This window comes from Pantherophis guttatus, chromosome 14, assembly GCF_059756535.1.
Source record: "Pantherophis guttatus breed Tessera chromosome 14, ASM5975653v1, whole genome shotgun sequence".
NCBI classification, from domain to species: domain Eukaryota; kingdom Metazoa; phylum Chordata; class Lepidosauria; order Squamata; family Colubridae; genus Pantherophis; species Pantherophis guttatus.
Genome location: NC_142076.1, coordinates 19245949 through 19263556, shown reverse-complemented (window position 1 = coordinate 19263556; position 17608 = coordinate 19245949). Strand labels below are relative to the sequence as shown.

At 48.4% G+C, this 17608-nt stretch overlaps 1 protein-coding gene across 3 annotated transcripts in view; it reads right to left on the bottom strand.

Moving 5' to 3' along the window:
* RADIL (Rap associating with DIL domain) overlaps nucleotides 1–17608 on the bottom strand; it is a 38489-nt gene continuing 20881 nt past the window's right edge. For all 3 annotated transcript variants that reach the window (XM_087878648.1, XM_087878649.1, XM_087878650.1), the window contains 9 exons: nucleotides 15942–16054; nucleotides 11174–11411; nucleotides 10819–10991; nucleotides 9236–9386; nucleotides 7035–7225; nucleotides 6506–6920; nucleotides 4859–4998; nucleotides 3111–3250; nucleotides 1–1162 (listed from right to left, as the gene is read on the bottom strand). In XM_087878648.1, coding sequence (XP_087734774.1) covers nucleotides 1054–1162; nucleotides 3111–3250; nucleotides 4859–4998; nucleotides 6506–6920; nucleotides 7035–7225; nucleotides 9236–9386; nucleotides 10819–10991; nucleotides 11174–11411; nucleotides 15942–16054 — 1670 coding nt within the window. In that variant the 3' untranslated portion in view covers nucleotides 1–1053. The remainder of the gene's footprint in view (nucleotides 1163–3110; nucleotides 3251–4858; nucleotides 4999–6505; nucleotides 6921–7034; nucleotides 7226–9235; nucleotides 9387–10818; nucleotides 10992–11173; nucleotides 11412–15941; nucleotides 16055–17608) is intronic.

Genomic DNA, 17608 nt, shown 5'->3' with positions numbered 1-17608 from the left:
TTTCTTTTTTTCTTGTGCCTATCTCAAGTGACTCTGCGTAGCAATGCACATCGTCACGTACACCCTCAGATACGATAGCCATACTGGAAAACCCCTGTGAGATAAGCTAAGCTAAGAAAGATCAGCAGGAAAGGGTCTTCATCGGATCCCCTAACCATAACCCAGAGTTCCCGCCACGTTATTTTTGAGAGCTACAACCTGTTATCGCTTTCGGTTTTATCACGCGGATGATCCAAAGACAGGAATCCTGTATGCAAATTAGCCGTATTTGCAAAAGAGCCCAAATAGCCCGTTCTATTTTTTTGTTTAAATAGCCCACTTTCCCTTAACGTGCATAGCAACGTTCCCTTCTGACTTAACTGGAGGAAGGGAGTGTTTTTATCAAGCATCCATCTTCGGTTCCCGGCATGCAATTATTATTTCCCAAAACCTCGTTCAAATGGTCCTAATTTGATTTCCACACCCCAGACAGAGCAGGCAGCTGGTTCCAGACCATCCTGAGCTGAATAGAAAGATCGTTAAGGGCAAAAAAACAGAGTTTAAAACTTCAGGGCCTACCGATAGAGACCCACCACCTCAATGCTCTACCCTAAAAGTCCCGTTCCCTTGACCCGTCGTTGCAACAAATGCCGCTTGGTCCAGAGAGCAAACCAAGACATCTGCAATATCTTGGTAAGATCGTGAAGTCCTCAGCAGGGGCAGGTCCCAAATAACCAGCTTGGAACCCTTCCTTGCAAGCTTTGTATTGAAAAAGGTCTGCGTGACCCAGATGGAATTCTCTACTATAAAGCAAAGCAGAGATGGGCATAGCTTTGTTCTGAATCCCAGGACTTGTGAATTGTTAGAAGATCAACTTTATATGTCCTCTTGAAAAAAATGCTTTGTGGTCGATTCCTGGGGCACTTGGTGGAAAACTTCTGGGTCTCAAGAGTACCATGGCACTGTGTCCCCGCACAAATGGACCAGTTGCAACTCCAGGCAGCGTTCCCAGGTGTCGGGTCCCACCAAGCTTACTCTGCTACCCTTGCGAGCACCTTGCGAGTTGACCGGCTTTTATGGAGAAGGTGAAGAACTATAGCTGATCTTCTTGGCAACTTCCAGATCGGACTTGGCCACCAGAAAGCGCAGCTTCTTCCCGCCAGATCGGATAAGGTCTACGGCGCTGAAAGAAAGAAACCCCCCCGCCCAAAAACAGCTGAAAAGGATACAAACCATGAGCTACTTAATTAATATACAGATTTAAAGATTAACAGAGTTGGGAGGGACCTTATAGGTCATCTAGTCCAACCCCCCACCCAAGCAGGAGACCCTACACCTGTGATGGTGAACCTATGGCACACGTCCCACAGGTGGCACACGGAGCCATTGTCAGGTTTCAATGTCATCTCAAATAAATTGCACTCCCAAACAATCTTTGCTGAAATATTCCATTTATTCGTCGTAGCCGATACTAACCCTCTGACCCCCAAACCCTTCCCTTTCCGTTCCCCAATTCTCATCTTCTCATTGGCCATCTTCCAAGTCTGTCTCCCCAGCTTCTGACCTCACCCCACAGGAATGTTCCCCCCCTCCCATCTCCTAGGGGATATTATCTACAGAGAAAATAAATAGGTGAAAAGTCAAGCCTGGTCTTTTTATGGCAGCATCAGAATGCTGATATCCATATCTGTGGGCATGCGAGTGTTGCCCTAGCTCAGCTCCAGTGCGCATGTGCATGCCGGCCAGCTGATTTTTGGGCCTTCCGGGCCCACCGGAAGTCAGGAAAAAGACCGTTTCCGGCCTCCAGAGGGCCTCTGGGAGTGGTGGGGAAGGCCGTTTTCGCCCTCCCCAGGCTCCTAGAAAGTCTCTGGAGCCTGAGGAGAACAAAAAACGGGCCTACTGGGAGCACCGTGCCATCGCGTGCCAAAAGCAGGGAGAGCACGGGGGGCGTGTGTGCATGTGCGGGGGGCGCAGGGGGGGCATTATTATGGGTGTGGGCATGTGACCCCCTCGCGCTCCCCCTGCTTTTCGCACGCGATGGCAAAAAGGTTAGTCATCACTGCCCTACACTATTTCTGACAGATGGCAGTCCAGTCTCTTCTTGAAAGCTTCCAGTGATGAAACTCCCACAACTTCTGAAGGCAACTTCTGTTCCATCAGCTGATTGTTCTCACTGTCAGGAAATTTCTCCTTATTTCCAGGTTGAATCTCTCCTTGATCAGTTTCCATCCATTGTTCCTTGTCTGACCTTCAGATGCCTTGGAAAATAGCTTCACCCCCTCCTCTCTGTGGCAGCCCCTCAAATATTGGAAGATGGCTATCATGTCTCCCCTTCTCTTCATTAGACTAGCCATACCCAGTTCCTGCAACCGTTCATTGTATGTTTGAGCCTCCAGTCCCCTAATCATCTTGGTTGCTCTTCTCTGCACTCTTTGTAAAGTCTCAACATCTTTTTTATAATGTGGTGACCAAAACTGGATGCAGTACTCTAGGTGTGGTCTTACTAAGGCTTTATAGAGTGGCATTAGTACCTCCCTTGATCGTGATTGATTGATCTTCTCCCACTACTCTTTCAACATTAATGACCGGTATCTGTGAATGCTCCAACACTGGAGGTTTTTAAGAAAAGATTGGACAGCCATTTGTCTGAAATGGCATAGGGTTTCCTGCTTGAGCAGAGGGTTGGACTAGAAGACCTCCAAGCTCCCTTCCAACTCTCTCATTCTGTTATCTGAACGTAGGATGGAATTCCACCAAATAAGTGCTCTAGAAATCTGCAAGTTCTCTCCGGCATAGGAAGATCTGTATCTGTAGGGTGCATTATGAAAATTGAATTATGCTGTGTTTGGATCTTCCATATACACATTTTGATTTCCTTCACATATAGCCCAGGAAATAAGAAATTGGGCCCCAATCCGAGATTTGCAAGACGTTTAATATTTCTACTGGAGAAAAAGGAAGTTCAAACCAACATCCCGTAGCAAGGACGGACCTAGGATAGCGTGCTGCCAAATTGGATGGCCTCCAAAGATGTCCGAACTACAATTCCCAGAATCCTCTGTCAAAAGCCGCCTCAGAAAAGCCATTGTCGCAGATGGGCTTCTTTGTATTGCAAAACCCATCAGCCTTACCTCTGGTAATGAGAGCCAACGAGGCTCGTGCCGTTGACAGCAAGGATGCGGTCCCCAATGGAGAGTCGGCCATCTGCTGCTGCTGGACTGTCTTGGATCAAAGTCCGAATGTAAATCCCGGGAGAACTTAAAGGGGTATGCTACAAGACAGAGAGAAGAACAGACTTCTGGTTTGGCGTCACAGCAAGACAGTTGGGGAATTAGCGGGCTCTGATGAGCGCCGCGAAAACCCCAGCTGACGAACCGCTGCCGAGGGTCTTTGGACTGGAACCGTCCTGTAGGGACGGGGAAGAAAGAGAGGCACCTCGGACGACCAAGAGGAACAGGCAAGTTCCTCGGAGGTCAGAGGGAACTCTCTGTGAGTCGGCAGCGGGGGGCGGCAGCCATGGATATAGATAGCATAGATCCTCCATGCTATCTTATTTCCATCCTTTCTTCCTAAAACAGACGTTTTTTGGAGTCCTTCCTCAATCCAGATGTCTATGGAGATTCTCAAGTCATCCAGGTGATGGTTGTCCCAAAGGTGCTTTTTCAAGAGGCATCTGGACTTTCTTATTATGTTTCTTCCTTTCCCTGTTAGAAGACCCCACACCCATTTGCACTACTCAGGTGACCCTGAGGACACAGATAAACCTCCAAGTGGCTTTAATGGCTCCCTAAAAGGATGCAAACGATCAGATGTCTCCAAGGAGTATAAATCCTTCCATTCCCCACCATCCAGTCAGAGCTGAAGAAACTTCTTGGATGAGAAGCAAAAGGTCTTCAAAGAATGTCTATGGAGATCCTGGTCATAGTTGTCCCAAAGTCCAGACCCAAAGACTCTATGGTGAGTTAAAGTTCAGTTGTCTCTTGAAAAAGCACCTTTGGGTTTTCAAAGACCAGAAAAAATCCAGCAGTCTTCAAGAGCGACTCCCACTGTCAATGGTGGTAGGAAGAAGATAAGAATTCTAGTCCTGCACATCTGCAGAGCTGTAGCTCAAGAGAAAGACAATCTAACAAGCAGATGTTGCTAAACTACACCTTCCCTGCATCTTGGGGACCACGGATGGAAAAGAGAAACATGGGAGCCTATCAACCGTGGCTCCTGGGAGCTACTCTTTGCGGTCTTTATTCTGAAAGAGACTTCATACCACTGTTGTGGTCCGCCAGCAGCCTGTGGAGCTGGCAGCGGAGTCGGACAGTGAGGAAGCTGGGGAGGAACATGGGCCAGTCCTGGAGACGAGGGCTTTGCGTCGGAGGGAGAGATGGAGCCAGGGCCATTTGGGAGTAGTGCGTGGACTCTGGAGTCCCCAGAGTCGGACAGCAGAGAGGCAGAGGAACAGGAGGAGCCTGTTCCTAGTGCACGCATGCGCAGAGCTGCCAGAAGGCAAGAGCATCTAAAGCAAAAGGGACGACTCGGGAGTAAGACCAGGAGATGATTGGTCCCTCCCATAAGGCTTAAAAGAGAAACAAAGGCACTTGGGGCCTTTTGCAGGAAAGCAACGTTGCTAACTCTGCTTCCAGTCGGCATCTCTTGTTTGTTTCTGAACTTTGTGGGGCTTTGCCAAGTAAGGCCTTTGGCAGGGTGTCAAAGAAGATAAAGGTTGGTGATTATCCCGAAGGACTTCTTCCGAAGGACTTGTTTTGCAACTAATTGGGACTCAGCTGGGAATGAACGTCATTCTCAGCTGATACAATAAAATAGGGTTATTTGGGACTAATTGTAAGCCTAGGTCACAACAACTACGTCCCCCAGAAGACCTACTCACCAAGCCATCAATCAGCCCCATCCCCAATCCGATGGGCCCTTTTTCCAGCTCCACCACGAAGACGTAGCAAAAGTCGTCGGTGGCCGAGCTGCGATTCGAAGAAGCCGGAGTGGGAAAGTCGTAGGGCGTGGGAGAAGATCCTGAGGCCAAGGAGCAAAACACGCAACCAGATTGTACTTTTTATAAACATCACACACACTATTGTCACTATTCCTTCTCCTTCCGTCAACCATCCTCCCCAAGCTGGCTCTCGTTGGATTTCTAACCTGCATAATTGCTGGGAATTTTGAGATTTGCTCCAACGCAACCACAGGGCTGGAGAGGGTTGTGTGCTATTCTTGCATTTCTTTTTAATGTTTCTGTCCCCCTTTTTTTCCCCCACTAAGACGGATCCGGCTGCTTTGGGTGCAATTAGCACAGTGGGATACAGAGTACAAAGGCCCCACCCCCGCTTACAACAGCCCGAATCGCTAAAGAAACATTAGCCCTGCCATTTTTATAAAAGCAAGCAGCAGGTAATTATCACCACTATAATAATGCCAGAGGTTTGGGAAAAGCATGCCTTAAATTAAACCATATTTGCTTGCTCCCTCAAAAGCCTAACATCTTGCCACATTGCTGGAAAAGCGTTATAAATGCTAGTTGTTTTCTTGCAGGTGTGTCATTATCTTAACATCTGATGGGGTTACCTGGTTGGGTGATGAAAGTCTGCAAGAAAACCACCAAGCTCAGAGAGCACCAAGGACCTCAAAGGCCTCCTCTTCCGCCTCTTGAACCCCTTCCTCCTCCTCTCCACAAATCCCACCCCCTTCTAACACTGATGATGGTACCTAGTTGGGTCATGAAAGGTTTGCAAGAAAACAGCCAAGCTCAGAGAGCACAAAGGACACCACAGTCCTCCTCCTCCTCCTCCTCCTCTCCACAAATCCCACCTCCTTCTAACACTGATGATGTTACCTAGTTGGGTCATGAAACATCTATAAGAAACAACAAAGCTCAGAGAGCACCAAGGATCCCACGGTTCCTCCTCCTCCTCCTCCTCCTCCTCCTCTCCACAAATCCCACCTCCTTCTAGCACTGATGATGTTCCCTAGGTGGGTCACGAAACGTCTGCAAGAAAACCACCAAGCTCAGAGAGCACCAAGGAGCCCATAGTCCTCTTCCTCTGGTCTTCTTCCTCCCCTCTTCCTCCTCCTCCTCCTCCTTTTTCCTTTTCCTTTCTCTTTTATTCTCCTCTCCTCCTTTTCCTCCTCCTCCTCCTCCTCCTCCTCCAAGAACCCTTCATTTCAACATTGACCTACAAATATTCTCCTTTATTGGTTTCCTTTCAACCATTTCCTCATCTTGAAGGTCAAACCATCCAATCCAGGGGTGAAATCCAGCAGGTTCTGGAGAACCGGTAGCGGAAATTTTGAGTAGTTCGGAGAACCGGCAAATGCCACCTCTGGCTGGTCCCGGAGTGGGGAGGGAATGGGGATTTTGCAGTATCCTTCCCCTGGACTGGGGTGGAAATGGAGATTTTGCAGTATCCTTCCCCTGCCACGCCCACCAAGCTACACCACGCCCACCAAGCCACGCCCACAGAACCGCTAGTAAAAAAAATTGGATTTTACCACTGATCCAATCCTGATTAACCGTCTTTCATACCTTCCTGGGTTGTGGTTTTGGTCCCGTTGAGTCCGTTTCTCCGAGACTCTGGGATGTCCTTCCCAGGAGTAGTTTCTGGGGACAATTCCAGGCTGATGGAGTCAAAGATCAGAGGCGTGTTAGGCGGAGTCAGTAAACATGAGGAGTCCACGGACACCGTGATTGCCTTGGTCCCATTCTTCCCCTTTGGCCTCTCAAGTTGTTGCTGTTGGAGAATGTTGGGTAGCTGTGTCTCACAAGTCCCATAATCTGAGATGGGTAGGTTGGTACCAGTGACCTGGGAGCTGTTCTCCATCTTTGGCTTCTCACCGTTCATCGTCCGCCTGCCATTTGTCCAGTCAAAGGCACTCTCGACTGACCCAATGATTGTCTCAGACTCCGCTGGGGGTGTCACTTGGCAGCTGATTGTCTCAGTCTTGAAGAAGAAAGTAGGAAAACAAAAGAAAAATATGGTGAGGTATGCAAACAAACCAAGCCAGCACCTTTGAAATGCATAACGTTTAAGGGATGTGGGGGGCGGAGGGGTTACCTTTGGGGTTTCTGCTTCCAGAGAGTCACTGGAGTGGGGACTTTTGCTGCGTAGGCTCCACAGAAAATGGCGGATGTACAGAAGATGCCGGTAGACGTTGTCATCAAGATGATCGGTCTCCAGGTCCACCTTGAACCCTCCGGTGGGCAGCATGATGGGGGGATGGTTATCAAAAGATTCCAGAACATCATCTGCAAAAGACAGCCCCATCCGACCATTTTGTTTCAATCTGTGCTTAAATCCACATTCTTCATAGATTATGTGGGGTACAATCAGGGGTGGGGCTGCTGGGGGTTCACAGGGGTTCGGGAGAACCTCTAGCTAAGATTCTGTACAGTTCGGAGAACCCCCAAATCCCACTCCTGGCTGGCCCCGCCCTCCCCATCCCACCCCTCCCAGGAGTCCCCACACGGCCCGTTTTGGATGCAAGTAAGTGCAGGGCGTGCGCAGAGGCTCGGGGAGGGTGAAAAACGGGCCTACCGGAAGTTCGGGAATGCCGGAAACAGGCCTCCAGAGGGCCTCTGGAGCCTGGGGAGGCCATTTTTGCCCTCCTGGAGGCTCGTGGAAAGCCTCTGGAGCCTGGGGAGGGCAAAAAGCCCCCCCCACTCCCCGCTGTGGTGCAGGAGTCTGACTAGGCCACACCCACCCAGCAACCAGGCAGAGAACCCCTTGCTAAAAGTTTTGAAGCCCACCCCTGGATACGACTTCCCTCAAGTCAACACCTCATCCAATTTTGCGTCTCAAGTCCAAAAGTGGACAGTGCCAAAGACTCGATTTGGGAGGAAGGGAGTTTGGGACCTGTAAACATCTCCCAGTTTGAGTGGAACCCCTTTGGCCCCAAGATCCAGCTTGTTTCACCCTCCTATCCTCATTAAAGGGCTGCAGAGGAAGGGGACTCTGGCTGGTCTCCAAGAGGCACCTCTGTGAACCGTGTAATTTCACAAACCAAAACATCAACTTCTCTTGGTAACGTCCAGGTGGTGGAAGAACATGTGAATGGACCTTCTGCTGAAACTTCTCCATGGTTCTAACTTGAGTGTCTATCGAGATTCTCCGTCATCCAGGTCATGGTTGTCCGAAAGGTGCTTTTTCAAGAAGCAACTGGACTTGACATGGACCAATCAGGGCAGTGACAGAAATGTTCTTTCATCTATCTATCTATCTATCTATCTATCTATCTATCTATCTATCTATCTATCTATCTATCTATCTATCATCTATCTATCTATCTATCTATCTATCTATCTATCTATCTATCTATCTATCTATCTATTTATCCATCCATCCATCCATCCATCCATCCATCCATCCATCTATCCAACCATCCATCGTCTGTTTCATCTCTCTCCATCCATCTGGTGTTTTTTTTTTAATCTCTCATCTTTATGTCTATGGAGAGGTTCAAGTCATCCAGGTCACAGTTGTTCCAAAAGTGCTATTTTCAGGAGGCAACTGGACTTTCTGTTTTTTTTCTTTGAAGACCTTTCGCTTTTCAGAAGCCTCTTCAGCTTCTTCAACTCGGAGCTGTAGAAGCTTCTTGTATGAGAAGCAAAACATCTTCAAAGAAAAACCGGTCCATAATTTTATTTCTATACCGCCCTTCTCCCGAAGGGCGGTGTACAGCCTATTTAAAAACACAAGACAAACATCAATTTAAAATTTAAAATTATTAAATAATTCGTCTCAATTTAAAACCCTGAAAATTTAAAATACCCCAATTTAAAATTATTATGTTGATAGCCCGGCCTGGCAGAACAACAGGGTCTTGAGTGCGCAGCGAAACACCCGGAGGTCGGAGATCTTACGTATTTCCGGGGGCAGTTCATTCCACAGGGCTGGGGCTCCCACAGAGAAGGCCCTCCCCCTGGGTGTCGCCAGCCGACATAACTTGGCCGATGGCACCCTGAGGAGACCCTCTCTGTGGGAGCGGACTGGCCGGTGGGAGGCTATTGGTGGCAGAAGTCGGTCTCGAAGGTACCCGGGTCCTATGCCATGGAGCGCTTTAAAGGTGGTGACCAACACCTTGAATCGCACCCGGAAGACCACTGGGAGCCAGTGCAGCTCGCGCAGGAGGGGTGTCACGCGGGCACAACGAGTTGCGCCCATAACCACCCGCGCGGCCGCATTCTGGACCAATTGGAGCCTCCGAGTGCTCTTCAAGGGGAGCCCCATGTAGAAAGCATGGGGTGAGGAAGCCTCACCTGTCCTCACAGCTGCAAGAGCATCATTGTTGCTGGGTTGCCAAGCCGGGACGCACCCCATGGCAGACGAAGTCTGGTACTGGGTCAAGATATGATGGAGCTGTGCTGGGTTCAAGGCAGGAAACTCACTTCTCAAGACAGGCCAGGTCATCTGAACGAAGTAAGGAAGCTCTCAAGTAAGCTCTCTTTTTTTTAAGTTCTCTTTTTTTAAAACTCTGTTAATATCTAAGTTGTGTCAGTTGTGCTAGGTCAGTCACGGCTAACCTTTTTTTCCTTGGATGCCAAAAGTGCGCACGCGTGCCCACACCCATAATGCAATGCCCTCCACGCATGCCCTGCCCCCCCGTGCATGCACGCACAACCCCCCATGCTGCCCCACCCCCTGAGCATGCACACCCAATCCCTCCCCACGCTGTTCGCCCCCCTGCGCAGGTGCGTGTGACACCCCCCACCCCCGCATCCCGTTTTGGGTCTAGCAGACCTCCCTGAAGGCTCTGGAGGCCAGAAACAGCTCGTTTTTTTGCTGGCTGGGGGATTCTGGTAGTTGAAGTCCACCCATCTTCAAGCTTCCAAGGTTGAGAAACACTGTTCTAGAACTTCTGGATGTTTATGGTGGCCCTCCACTGTCTTAATAATAACAGTAACAGAGTCGGAAGGGACCTTGGAGGCCATCTAGTCCAACCCCCTGCTCAAAGGGCCTGGTGGCTCAGCAGACTGATAGCATTGTGATTAACACCAGCTGCCTGCAATTACTGTAAGTTCGAATCTCGCCAGGCTCAAGGTTGACTCAGCCTTCCATCCTTTCTAAGGTGGGTAAAATGAGGACCCGGATTGTGGGTGCAATAAGCTGACTTTGTATAAAAAAGAACACCGTTTGGGGGGGCCCGAAAGCCCTACTAAGCAGGTATATACAAAAAGTATGAAGGCTATTGCTTAACGCATTGTAAGCCGCCCTGAGTCTCCGGAGAAGGGCGGCATATAAATTGAACCAATAAATAAACAAACAAATAAATAAATAAATAAAACCCCACTTCCTTGTAGCACTGATGATGTTACCTAGTTTGGGTCATGAAGGAGCCTTGGTGGCGCAGCAGACTAAAGTGCTGTTAAGTAGCACCAGCTGCCTGCAATTACTGCGAGTTCCAATCTCACCAGGCTCAAGGTTGACTCAGCCTTCCATCCTTCCGAGGTAGGTAAAATGAGGACCCGGTTTGCGGGGGCCATAAGCTGACTTTGTATAAAAAAAGAACACCGCTGGAGGGGGCCGAAAGCCCTACTAAGCAGGTATATACAAAAGTATGAAGGTTATTGCTTAACGCATTGTAAGCCGCCCTGAGTCTCCGGAGAAGGGCGGCATATAAATCAAAATTTAAAAAAAACAAAAACAAAAACACAGGAGACCTGTACTAGGGATTTGAACCGCCGAACTGCCGACCTTTCTGATCGACAAGCTGAGTGTCTTAGCCACTGAGCCACCAAGTCAGGCTTATCTTATCTTCAGCAGCCATTCCCGGTCATGAGCTGATCCATGCTTTCAAGATCAACCAAGCAAAACTCACCCTGGGTGCCTTCGACAGACTCACCTGCAGCAGCTGAGAATTTGGCATTGCCAACAGGCTGGCCATGCTGGAGAGTTTGCTGAAGAACTGGTCTGCTAGCGGCCCCAGACCCACGCTCTGGGCCCACTCCATAAGGAGACGCAGGGTGGCCCGTATCCTGACCCCTTTTGACCAGTGGAAACAGCCCAGAGAAGAACCTGGACACGAGAGAGTAAGAACAGGAATGGATCATCCACATCCGGCTGACGTATTTCTAGAGATCAGCTCAGAAGGGAAGAGAGACCTTTCGTTGGAGGTCGCTGGGAGACAGGCAGTGCCCCATGGTTTTATGAGTTCCCCGTGCCAGGATGAACCCCTGCCTTGGTGGACAGCCACTCACCTTTTTCCATGAGCTGGTTGAAGAGGAGGGTGTTAGAGAAGAAGAAGAGGTAGGCGAACATCTGGGAGGTGACTTCAGGGTGGACATCGTACTGATGGAGAAGGTCCAGGGCGGCTTGGTAAATCAACACCACTTTGTGGATTTCTTCGGGCAACGGGGGCGAGGACAGCCAACCGTCCCGGCCTTCGCTTTGGAAGGGGTTGCACTCCAACAACGGGGGAAGAGCCACATAGAGAGACTGCGAAAGAAGGACAGAGAGAAGAAGAAGAAAACGAGAAACAGGAGGTGTTGAATTAGATCAGGAGACTAAACATATGAAGAACGGTTGCAGGAATTGGGTATGGCTTCTTCTTCTTCTTCTTCCATATCTGTCATTGGACATTGGCGATCATGTTGGCAATCCTATTTTTGTCAACAAGCGTATGAAAAAGTGCTGCTGAGTTTTGTCCAAACCGGTCCCTTAGATTTTGAAGCCATGATGTTCTTCTTCTGCCTGGACTTCCTTTGCCTTCAATCTTTCCCTGGAGGATGAAGTGAAGGATGCCGTATTTTTCTGGGTATGGCTAGTCTAGAGAAAGGAAGGACTAGAGGAGACATGATAGCAGTATCTGAGGGATTGCCACAAAGAAGAGGGAGTCAAGCTATTCTCCAAAGCACCAGAAGGCAGGACAAGAAGCAACGGGTGGAAACTGATCAAGGAGAGAAGCAACCTGGAATTAAGGAGAAACTTCCTAACAATGAAGACAATTAACCCGTGGAACAGCTTGCCACCAGAAGTTGTGGGTGCTTCATCACTGGAGTTTTTTTAAGAAGAAGAGACTGGACAGTCACTTGTCTGAAATAGTATGGGCTCTCCTGCTTAAGCAAGAGATCGGACTAGAAGACCTCCAAGATCCCTTCCAGCTCTATTCTGATCGACAGAGCAGCTCAGGTAGATGCCAAGGTGGACCCCGAGGAGACGCCCTTCCTGTGCTCCAGGTGGGCAGCAACTCAGTTGCCCATCAGGGTCTTGCCTAGGCTCAAAGTCACACACCCCCACCAGTCTCCTGATCTTATTTGTTTCTGCAAGGAGCAAAAATACATTTAGGGGGGTTTATTAATTTATTATTATTTTTATTTATTTGTCGAGTACGTATTAGATAACATATAGAAGTATAAGCGTGAATTGAATACATAAAATGAATAAAAGGGAACATTAGGACAGGGACGGTAAGCACGCTGGTGCTCTTATGCATTATAATTATTATGTTGTTGTTGTTTTAGGGTAGCAATTGGCTTCTCTCTTCTGCTCTCTCTGCCCCGACTTAACATCTGGATTGCAAATTCCTCGGAGAGGCGCCTTTCTCTGTCCCCCCCCCTCTCTCTCTCCCGCTTTGCATTTCTGCTATGCGGCAAAAATTCTGGTTGGACGGAAGCCCTCTCCAGCGCATCAGAATGTGCTCTCAACTCTGCCCCTACTCCCCGCCCCACCAGCAGCAGAAGGAATCTCCGGCCTCCCTCAAAAAGAGGGGGAGGAAGAATCCCCAAACAGAGCAGGCTGTGTGCAAGGGGGAAGAAAGGAGGCTTCTGTCTGAAGGACAGGGTGACGTCCTGCCCCCACCCCCCACCCCACCATGGAGAAGGAACTCAACCATTTCAGGGATGGACTCCCAGCCATGGGGCGAGACGGGAGCCTCCCCCAACTTGGAAAGCTTCCCAGATGTTTCTCCTTTCACCGAGTCCTTGGTCTTTCTCCCTCCCTTCTTTCCTTCTGGTTTACAATAAGTCCCTTTTCCCAACAACTCTGTTCTCCAAGGCAGGGGTCTCCAACCTTGGCAACTTTAAGACTTGTGGACTTCAACTCTCAGAGTTCCTGGAGTTGAAGTCCACAAGTCTTAAAGTTGCCAAGGTTGGAGACCCTTGCTCCAAGGGGGCATTCCCCTCCTGGACCGTTGAGGAACCAGGAAGCGGGCGAGGAGATCTTTGCCCATTTCAGCCATTCATGAAAGCAGAGTCTCATCACACCTGTGCAAAAAAAACCACCTCTTGGCTTCTTAAAACAAAGACTCTCCTTCAAGCCGAACGGGATTTGGGGTGACCAAATGGACGCAGAGGTGCTGTTTTCTCATCTCATCTCATCTTCTCATTGTTCCCATCACCCATCTCCTCCCACTTATGACTGTATGACTGTAACCTTGTTGCTGGTATCCTTAAGATTTACATTGATATTGTTTCCTGATTGCTTATTTGTACCCTATGACTATCATTAAGTGTTGTACCTTATGATTCTTGATGAATGTATCTTTTCTTTTATGTACACTGAGAGCGTATGCACCAAAGACAAATTCCTTGTGTGTCCAATCACACTTGGCCAATAAAGAATTCTATTCTATTCTATTCTATTCTATTCTATTCTATTCTATTCTATTCTATTCTATTCTATTCTATTCTATTCTATTCTATTCTATTCTATTCTACCCTACCCTACCCTACCCTACCCTACCCAACCCAACCCAACCCAACCCAACCCAACACATCATTACCTCCTTCTCTCCTCTCTATTCTTATTTGTACCCTATGACTATCATTAAGTGTTGTACCTTACGATTCTTGATGAATGTATCTTTTCTTTTATGTACACTGAGAGCGTATGCACCAAAGACAAATTCCTTGTGTGTCCAATCACACTTGGCCAATAAAAATTCTATTCTATTCTATTCTATTCTTGGCCACAATATGGTTTCCTCTCATGTCCTATTAGCAGGGGTGGGCTTCAAAAATTTTAGCAAGGGGTTCTCTGCCCGGTTGCTGGGAGGGTGTGGCCATGGTGGGCGTGGCCTATTCTGCGTCCTGCACTACAGCTGAGGAGGATTTGCCCTCCCCGGGCTCCAGAGTCTTTCCTTGAGCCTCCAGGAGGACAAAAATAGCCTCCCCAGGCTCTGGAGGCCCTCCCGAACTTCCGGTAGGCCCGTTTTTCGCCCTCCCTGAGCTTCCGTGCGCGCCCTGCACTTACCTGCATCCAAAATGGGCTGCATGGGGACTCCTGAGAGGGGAGGGGTGGGGAGGGCAGGGCCAGCCATGAGTGGGCTTTGGGGGTTCTCCAAACTGCACAACTAGAGGTTCTCACGAACCCCTGCGAATCCCCAGCAGCCCCACCTCTGCCTATTAGTCTTAAAAACACAGGACGGGCCACAGGAAGAGAGCCACAAATTCATAATATTCCTTGAAGAATCCAGTTCTTCTGTCACATGTTTCTTTCTCCTGAAGCTTTTGAAGGAATAGTCATGGTGTTCCTGAGCCAGGAGCAATGATGGGCCCAGCCTCGGATTCTTATTTGTGGCTGGCTGTGGCTGGTGGAAATTGTGATGCAGGAACATCTGGAGAACATCGCTGGCCCAGAAACTCCTGCAAGTTTCTTTTGGCTTCCTCGTTTAAGCTGCAATAGTGAAAACTCCTGAAGTCTACCATCCATGTCCAGCCCAACTGAAATTTTTCTAAGGATAGTCGAGATCAACCAGCAAAATTCCCACGTTTTTCAGTCCGTATCATTTTACGCCAAGACCTGGGATCTAATTCACTTATTTATGGCAGAAGTGGGCCACCATTGATTCTTCAGAAGTCCTTGGACCACAATTCCTCCAGCTGACACACACTTAGAGGGAGAAAGCTAGTCTCAAATATGGTTTCTTCTCCCCTTCCTGTTTTAGCTAACTATTTAGCTCGGAAGGAGGATTCAGTGACATTTCTCATCCAGGGAAATATAATATAAAAGGTAAAGGTTCCCCTTGCATATACCCTATTTCCCCAAAAATAAGATCTTCCCTGATAATAAGCCCAATTGGGCTTTTGAGCACATGTGCTAAAATAAGCCCCCCCCCCGAAAATAAGCCCTCCCCCAAAATATTTAACTGCATCCACAGCCGGTCCCCGCCATTTCCTCTAGTTTCCTCCACGTGCCCCAAAATAATAAGACCTCCCCGAAAACAAGGCCAAGCACTTATTTTGGCGTTCAAAAAAATATAAGACAGGGTCTTATTTTCGGGGAAACACGGTATGTGCTAGTCGTTCCCGACTCTAAGGGGTGGTGCTCATCTCCATTTCAAAGCCAGAGAGCCAGCGCTGTCCGAAGACATCTCCGTGGTCATGTGGCCGGCATGACTCAATGCCAAAGGCGCATGGATCGCTGTTCCCTTCCCACCAAAGGTGGTCCCTATTTTTCTACTTGCATTGTTTTTTACGTGCTTTCGAACTGCTAGGTTGGCAGAAGCTGGGACAAGGAACGGGAGCTCACCCCGTTACGCCGTGGCACTAGGGATTCGAACTGCCGAACTGCCGACCTTTCGATCGATAAGCTCAACGTCTTAGCCACTGAGCCACCGCGTCCCTCTATAATGTAATATACTATAATATATAAATTATATTTATATAATGCCGTGTTTCCCTGAAAATAAGGCCCTGTCTTATATTTTTTTGAACTCCGAAATAAGCACTTGGCCTTTTTATCAGGGAGGTCTTATTATTTTGGAGCACATGGAGCAAGATGGGGCTTCCCTTGCCATCTTACCTGATTTCCAGCTCTGTCTCCCTAATCCTAACCAGACTGGGTGCTCATGTGTTTAAATATTTTCAGGGAGAACTTATTTTCAGGGAGGGCTTATTTTTGGGGAAACATGGTATATACTTTATATATAAATTACAAAAATATAATATACTGCCTTTTTAATATTTCCTAGAATATTTCATTCTCCTAGGAGAGGGGAGGATGCTAACTTTCGAAGGGTTGACGTACCTTGGAGATGTAGTAAACACATTGCTGAAACGTATACATGATGACTTCTTCCAGAACCGTCATGGCTTCTTCACTGGCTGTGATGGTCAAGGAGAAGAGGGATTCCTTAGATCCTAGAAAAGAGGAAAGACACAATCCCTTATGTAGAGATTTCGGAAAGCACTGGCTTTCTGGATCAGTCCGGCTCAACTCAGAAATCCATGTTTATATGTTTTCTTCCTCCTGACATGCTAGCTTTCTACTTTTGGGGGAGGATGGAGAAGGATTGGATTGAATCCACTGATTGGAGCTGAATTTTCAGTGGGATTTCACTCTCTTCCCTTGACCTTCGTCGCTGTGCTATCAGCATGGGAACTGAGATAGGACGAAAAACATGGAAGGCGTCCCAGAACATGGTTTCTTTGCTCTCTTTTTCCCTATGGGATGAAGCCGGGCGAGGAGGGGGGAGAGAAGGGGAAGCAGGAAAGGTTACTCAAGGTCAACCAGCTGAGGAATTGGCCAGTTTTCATCCAACTTTCAAGCTTTCCTGGGAAATAGTTCTGTTCAACCGAGGAGGGATTTCTCTTTGGCTGGACATCCACAAAGGAGAAAAAGATGGACGGGTTTGCCTTGTAGGACCTTTCGTGGTCCAGCTGGTGGCCCATAAAGTTGTTGCTTGGACGGCAGAGAGTGTGATCCTCAACCATTTTGCCCAGCTCTGTTTAATCACAAGAGATCTCCAGGTGGGTTGCAATTAACGGAACTGTTGTGGCCCGCCAGCGGCCAGCAGAGCTGGCAGCAGTCAGACAGTGAGGAGGTTGGGGAGGAACATGGGCCAGTCCTGGAGTCTGGGGAAGGCTCGGACGAGGGCTCTGAGTCGGAGGCAGAGAGGGGGCCAAAGCCATCTGGTAGTTCTTTGCTGCCTCCGGAGTCTCCAGAGTCTGACAAGAGCGAGGCAGAAGAACAGTGTCAGCCTGTTCCCAGCGTGTGCATGCGCAGAGCTGCCAGAAGACAGTAGCAATTAAGAAAATGGGGTCGACTTGGGAGTAAGGCTTGGAGATGATTGGCCCCTCCCATAAGACATAAAAGAGAAGCGAACGGGAGGTGAGCTTTTGCAGGAAGCAATTTAGTTCATCTGGTCGGTAAAAGCTTTGGAAAAGCTCTGTTTGACTCTGTGCTAAGTTTGGCCTTGCCTTGCGTGTGGCAATTAGTTCTCTGGCAGCATTCCAAGGGAGATAAGGTTGGTGTTTATAAACACTCCCTTGAAAGACTGTTTGAGAAGCCTTTCGGACTGGGAATGACAATAATTCACAGCCATATGTATTAAAGATATTATGTAAGAGCCTTGGTAGTACAGGGGTTTAAGGCACCCTGTTATTAAGCTGGTTATTAAGACCAGCTGCCTGCAATTACTGCAGGGTTCGAATCTCGCCAAGGCTCAAGGTTGACTCAGCCTTCCATCCTTTCTAAGGTAGGTAAATTGAGGAACCAGTTGTGGGGGCAATAAGCTGACTTTGTATAAATATACAAAAGGATGCAGGCTATTGCTGAGCACACTGTAAGCCACCCTGAGTCTTCGGAGAAGGGCGGCATATAAATCAAATTAATAATAATTAAAAAAAAAAATAATAAAGAGTTTTGCCGGGACTAAGATTGTGCTGTATACTTTCTAAGGAAGCCTAAATCAG